At 49.3% G+C, this 6485-nt stretch overlaps 1 protein-coding gene across 2 annotated transcripts in view; it reads right to left on the bottom strand.

Moving 5' to 3' along the window:
* Nucleotides 1-5332, bottom strand: part of Pfdn4 (prefoldin subunit 4) — a 9819-nt gene extending 4487 nt beyond the window's left edge. The window contains exons 1-2 of one of the 2 annotated variants that reach the window (XM_031372878.1): nt 5120-5332; nt 100-207 (exon numbers count right to left, since the gene is read on the bottom strand). In XM_031372878.1, the coding sequence (XP_031228738.1) occupies nt 100-207; nt 5120-5143 (132 nt within the window). In that variant the 5' untranslated portion in view covers nt 5144-5332. Of the gene's footprint in view, nt 1-99; nt 208-4977; nt 5096-5119 lie in introns of those variants that run through there. The other variant, XM_031372877.1, reaches the window with a different exon arrangement.
* Between the last annotated feature and the right edge of the window lie 1153 nt (nt 5333-6485).

The raw sequence follows: 6485 nt of genomic DNA, 5'->3' as shown, positions 1-6485 counted from the left end.
TGGCCAGGTCTAAGGGCTACAGTATGGGAGCTGGCACCTGCTGATGGCCAGGTCTAAGGGCTACAGTACAAACTTAAAGCAGACGTATGTATCCAGTACCTTCTTCACTTCTATTTCCTCCTTTAGCTCTGTGATTCGACTTGTATTCCGAGCAAATTTGTTTATTTTTTGCTGATCTTCGAAAGTAACATTGACATCTTCTGCAGCCTGAAAAAGATGTTTAATTTTTTTGTAGAATTTCGATGGAGCAGTTACACGCAAGTATCTTACACTGTGAGGAGATGTACAGTGTACACGTACACTCAAGTACACTACCCATCCTAAGACAGCCAAGGGGCACAGGGCTATAAGATATCACAAATGTATCCCACTAATGATTTGCTCAGGACTCTACAATCTTTCCCATTATTGTATAGGGTAACTCATGAGCAAATGTGTTTGAAATACAAAAAGTAGTTAATAAAATATCCCGATAACATTTAAAAAAAAAAAAAAAGATGGTGGTGGTGCAAGCCTTTAATCTTAGCACTTGGGAGGCAGAAGCAGGCAGATCTCTGAATTTGAGGCCAACCTGGTCCTCAGAGCGAGTTCCAGGACAGGCAGGGCTACACAGAGAAATCTTGTCTCAGAAAATAATAATAATAATAATAATAATAACAACAACAACAACAACAATAAAAGCCACTTGCCTAAAAGGCAGAACTTCCCAAGCTGGGACACTGTTTCCCCAAGACATCGCTAGCAGGTAAAATGTTCCAAGGTTCAATGCCCTTAGTGACCACCACCCAGAGATTGTTTCTGAAGGAAAATGCATATAGGCATACTGTGCTGATAAAAATATGACCATTTCTCCAACTTTCAATCTAATAAGCTGACTAGGACACCATACGTGTCGATGATTCTACTCCATACACTTAAATTCTGTATTTATTTTAAGGTTGGGAATCCACTATAGGGTGATGAAAACTGTTTCATATTTAATATTTGATGTGCTTAAATCTGCAGACAAAGCTGAATGTTTAGACAGCAAAGCATCTACAAAATAACAAAAAAGGCCAACAGCCTGAGGCCCTACTGCGTGCTAAGAACTCTAACCCCAGAGTGTTGACCAATATCACGGCTTCATAGATGACCCGAGGCTGCAGAGTTTAGACAGTTTGACCAAATCACACAGCCCGTAGATGGGTACACTTTGATTTTAATGCAAGCAGTCTGCCCCCAGGGTCAAGTAACATATGCCTGTAGGTACAAGAGTTCCTGTTCCGTCAGAGGGCATGGCTGCACGTTCTTAGACTGCTCAAGTCTTCCAGGGGCTTCAATATACTAGGAAAGAAAATCCAATACTACGCATTCCTTCCAGTGTCTTAGTAAAGCACAAGTGTACTTGACAGTGCCTGAAAGGACTACAGACAGGCCCTCCTAGCTGGCATGATACACCTCTCAGCACATGAGGCTGAGGCAGGAGGATTACCAGTTTGAAGCTAGCTTTAGATGCATAGAGAAATCATGTCTCCAAAAGCTCATGGTGCTGGAGAAATGCCCCGTGGCTAAGAACACTTGCTGCTCTTTCAAAGGATCTGAGTTCAGTTCTCAGGACCCACATCGGGTGACTGTAACTGCAGCTCCAGGGCATCTGAGGCCTTCTTCTGGCTTCGGCGGACACATGCATGCACGTGTGTGCAAACACATGGCATATACACAGAGGAACACATACAGATACACAAACAAAGATAAAACCTTTAACAAAGAAAAGGCTCTTACTGAAGCTACACTGACATATCATAACATTTATAGATAATATACCATATTGGGATTAATAAATGCAGGTCGGTAAGAATGGCTGGCTCTTCTGCCAATGGCAGAAGTAAGTTCACAGATCCCCACTCCACCCAGTCCTGGTCTCCTGTAAGCTATGGCATAGGTGTGTATACACAAACTTGTCCAGAGGTTGTAGGGTAACTTGTAGTCTTAAGAGAAGGCTCAGTAGTCCAGATAAAGAGGCAGGGGTTGGGATCCAGGCCTCCCCTTCACCAGGCTCTCATCCCAACAAGCAAGTGTGCATGCCCTAAGCCTGACATCAGACCTAATGTGTGTTCTCAGAGTCCTCCCCATCATGTGTGCACAGTGATCAACACTGAGCTTCTATCAGCACAGGGTACAGCACCAGACACTCGACATACATGGAGATGGTGAGACCTGTGTCCTGGTTGCTTCGCCTAGGAGAATTATCAATCTCCCAGACAGAATCCCTGCTTAACTTGGGAGTTTACAGAGCCCCCAAACCCTAGAATGCATTTATAGTGTGTCTGTCACCATGAGGACTTTAAGGGCAACTCAGGCGAGAGGCTCTAGCAGGACCTGCCTGACAAGCAACAGTGGTGAAAGGTTTCTGAATTAGAATCTAAATTATGATAGATCAGAGTCAAAAGGCGCTGATGTTTGATATTTTGACATCAAAGAACGCTGTTTTCTATTTTTCCAAAGCAGGCATGTCCTGATCTAGCCCTGGCAGACAGCAGCCACCAGCAGGCCCCTGGCCCCTGGGACCCTTCCTTGAAGAGGTTTTTCTCCGAGGGTTAAGACTGTAGCCGGAGGTGGTCTCCAGCAGTAACTAAGAAACTGACACTCATGATCCTGAGGGGCGGAAGCTCCCAGAACACCTCTTGTTTCTTTCTAAGGTGCTAGGGATTGAACAGAGGGCCTTCACACACTGGTCAAGCATGTCCATACAGCTACACCCCACCCCCACTTCTACATTCCTTGAACTCCATTTTGGCAGGAAGATGGTAATTTTTAGCTGACGTGCATCACGAAGTTGTATTAGTCCCCCAAACCGTATGCAGAACAGGCAGACACTGCAAGGGGTCCAGCCTTTTGACACTGTGACAGGATGCCGTCTACAAATGGTTTGGGCTACATTCACAGCTTACTCCTGGGCCCCAAGACTGCAAGGTAAACATGCCTGGCATGAGACCTGTACATTCTCTGGAAGGGGTCTTAGCAGCTTTCAGCGGATTTTCAAAGAGACCTAAAGTTAAGAGGGCTAGCAGCTCCTGTCTTAGGCAGAGGTGGGTGGGCACAGTGGCTACCGAGGGGGTATTTTCTACTGCCCCAGGCAGGAGTGAAGGGAGGGCAGGATGGATACCGCCCCAGGCAGGAGTGAAGGGAGGGCAGGATGGATACTGCCCCAGGCAGGAGTGAAGGGAAGGCAAGACAGACTCCAGACCAGGCATGTGCAACTTCAGGTGATGTGTGTAGTTCCCTGGAGCCACTCCTGATCTGTCACCTGTGAAATGAAGACAGGAGCTCTCCCTTGCAGGGATGGTAAAATGAGTCCCAAGTGTACGGGGCCTAGGTAGGCAGTCGCCCTTCAATCAAGGAGAGCTAAGTACTTTGCCTGCTCCATATTGTTTCCAAAGTTCAATAGAAGACTAAGCTAGTTCAGCTGGTAGAGTGCTTGCCCAGCATATGTGAAACCTGAGTTTCATCCCGGGCAGTCAGATCTCTAAGAGCTCCAGACCAGCCAGCAGTCAGATCTCTAAGACCAGCCAAGGCTACACAGCGAGAACTTGCCTCAAAAGAAGCAAAACCAAGGCCAAACAATGTCTATCGTGGAACTGCCACAGTGTAACTGACAGCTGAGGGCACAATCTAACAGAGGCAAAATGAACCTGTTCGGACTGGGCCAAATCACCATGGCCCCTGGACCGTACTCTGCTACTGTGTAATAACTTGTGGGTGACACACCAGGGTGAAGGACTCATTCTAATTCTGAAGCCTGCCCGGGCTCAGTGGCTACTCCCTCTCAACGAACTGGAACGCTGACCATCATCCTTCAGTGGTCAGAAGCACTGACTATGTGGTGCCAACCGTGAGAACACAAAGACATTCTAAAGGGGTCTTACGAAGTGGAGTGAAAGCAGCTGTCTTCAGTCAGGTGCCTCTCATCAGAGACAGACAGGCAGACTAACAGACAAGGAGCCTGAGAGAGGCAGAGACAGAGACAGACAGAGACAGACAGACAGACGGAGGAGCCTGAAGTGCAAATGCTCTTTAAATCCCAGCTTTTTTTCTGCGCTTCAGTCCCCTCTTCAGCTAAGTACCAATAAAAACAGAATCTCCCAAAAGCTTTACCCAGCAGATCAAAATAAATAGCAAACGCTAAGAACTGTACCGACCATACTGTGAAGCCCCAATAGTTATCAGCTTGTTCTGCCCCAGCCCTCTGCAATTCTTTTCCTGTACTTAGATACACCTGCACATCTGGAAACACGTTTAGCTTATAAAAACCCACAAGGAAGTTTAGCTTAAGTTGGTGGCTCAGAGTATGACAAAAGGGTTGCAAAGCCATGAATATTGCCTATCATGCATGACGCCCTGGGTTCACCCCACCAGGACACCAAAAGCCAGGTGTAGTGGCAAACACCGGTAATTCCAGCGCCTGGAAGGTGGAGGCAGGAGAGTCAGAAATTCAAAATCATCTTTGACTGCATAGGGAAGGGGCGGTGGGCCAGTCTGCTGCACACACAGAAGTGCACGTCTTTAAAAAGTGTGATAACACATCACACCGAGCCCCCCACGAACAATGATCCGACGTCGTTTTTTTTTTAAAACGATCACGAGCTGTAATCTGGTCAAACAAAACCACCAGGTGCAGCGTCTCACCAGATGAGTCACCGGGGAATGGCTAACTGCAAAGTGTGCGGGGGCAGAGTGTGGGGACCCGTGTCCTTCCTAATGGCAAGCCCGGATAGCCACCGCACTCGCTCGGGCCGACTCCTCTCAACGTCAATTAAACCCTAGGTGCACGGAGCGTGGCCGGACACGGCGGCGCAGGGCGGAGCACAGAGGTGCGGTCCCTGACATCCCGGGATGCAGAAACCGACTCTGCGCCGGGGGAGAGGCTCGACCCCGAGCAGGCTGGGCAGTTGCCCTGACGGCGAGCCGAGAGGACAGTAGCACCTAGCACCCTCGTACCCAGCGCGGGCCCCGGCGAGGCGCATCCCGTGGCCCCGGCCCCTCAGACATCTCATCTCCTCAGACCCTCGGCCCCCAGCGCCCTGCGTCTCCTCAGAACCCCGGCCCACGGCTCCTCGGACCCCGGCCCGGCCGCACTCACCGCCTTCTTCATGGTGGCCGCCATCTTGGACTGGACCACCCGGGCGCGCGTCACCCCTCGAGGTCCCTCTCGAGCCCTGCTCAGCCAAACTCCCCTAAAACACAACACTGTCTCAACACTGCTGCCACCTATGTCTCTGACCTATGAATTCCCAGGGAAAGGGCTCGGGGAAGAAAACTATGACCTGGAAACACTTGGTATCTTCCAATTAAAGGGACAGGCAGCTCCCCTCTCGGCCGGCCTAAATACCAAGCGCGGCCAATAGTCGGGCCTGAGATTCCAGCCATGGCCAGCAGGGGGAGCGCTGGGTACCACCCAGCTGGGTGGAGCTGGAGGCTTAAGAAATTCTTTTTCCATTTATTCAGCAGCCTAGACAGAAGCTAGGGAGTCTGCGGGCGTGGTTTCGGCTCCTTCGGTAAAGTATTTGCACTCAAGCATGAGGTCCTGAGTTCGATCCACAGCCCCTACCACATAAAAGCCCAGTGCTGGCGAAGTTACAAGCCACCCTTAAGGTTGGCCTTAGCTTGTATGCCACCGCCCACTGCCAGGAACACGAGAATGGAATGAGCAACCAGAAGTAAATAAAGCCAAAGGCAGGTGACCCCAAAAGAATCTAGAGCAGTGGTTCACAACCTTGCTAATGCTGAGACCCTTAAATACAGTCCTTATGTTGTAGTGAACCCCCCCTCCCGCCAAGGCATTTTTGTTACTACTTCATTATGTAAATGTGCTATGGTTATGAGTCACAATGTAAATAAATATCTATTTTCTGGTAGTATTAAGTGGCCTCTGTGAAGGGGTCGTGGTCTATAGGTTGAGAACCGCTGATCTAGAGCGCTGTAACAGACGTAAACCTCAGATGATAGCTTCCTGGATGCTTGGCTGGCTGTTTATTTAGAGACAGAGTCTCTCTATGTAATTCTAGCTGTCCTGGAACTAGCTATGTAGACTAAGCTAGTCTCAAACTCACAGAGATCCTCCTGCCTCTGCCTTCTGCATGCTGGGATCAAAGACGTGTTCCATCATATGCAACCAAAATGAATTCTTTTGTGTGTTTAAAATTAAATTGGTTCAGCAATACGTCTTCCACTCGCTCAAATATGTTAGCTTGAGAAGGCTGCCCACCCAGGGCCCAGTGGGCACCAGGTTTACTCAGTAACCAGGGCCATCGTCAACTTCCGGGAGCCAAGACTTTGTGCTCGGAAAGTCGGAGCTCTGAGGGCAGACGAGGTGAGAGTACTGGTGCTGGGGCCATTGTCTCATCTACCAAGCAAGTGATGTGTGTGGACAGGGAGGACCAGGTGTGACCCGCAGCACAGTAAAAGCACCGCCTTGGGCCGGGCGCTCCTGCATCTCTGCCAGTCCC

The sequence above is a fragment of the Mastomys coucha genome, unplaced genomic scaffold (assembly GCF_008632895.1).
Source record: "Mastomys coucha isolate ucsf_1 unplaced genomic scaffold, UCSF_Mcou_1 pScaffold15, whole genome shotgun sequence".
Classification (NCBI taxonomy): Eukaryota; Metazoa; Chordata; class Mammalia; order Rodentia; family Muridae; genus Mastomys; species Mastomys coucha.
Note: the sequence above shows the minus strand (reverse complement) of the source record. Positions and strands in the feature narration are given on the sequence as shown.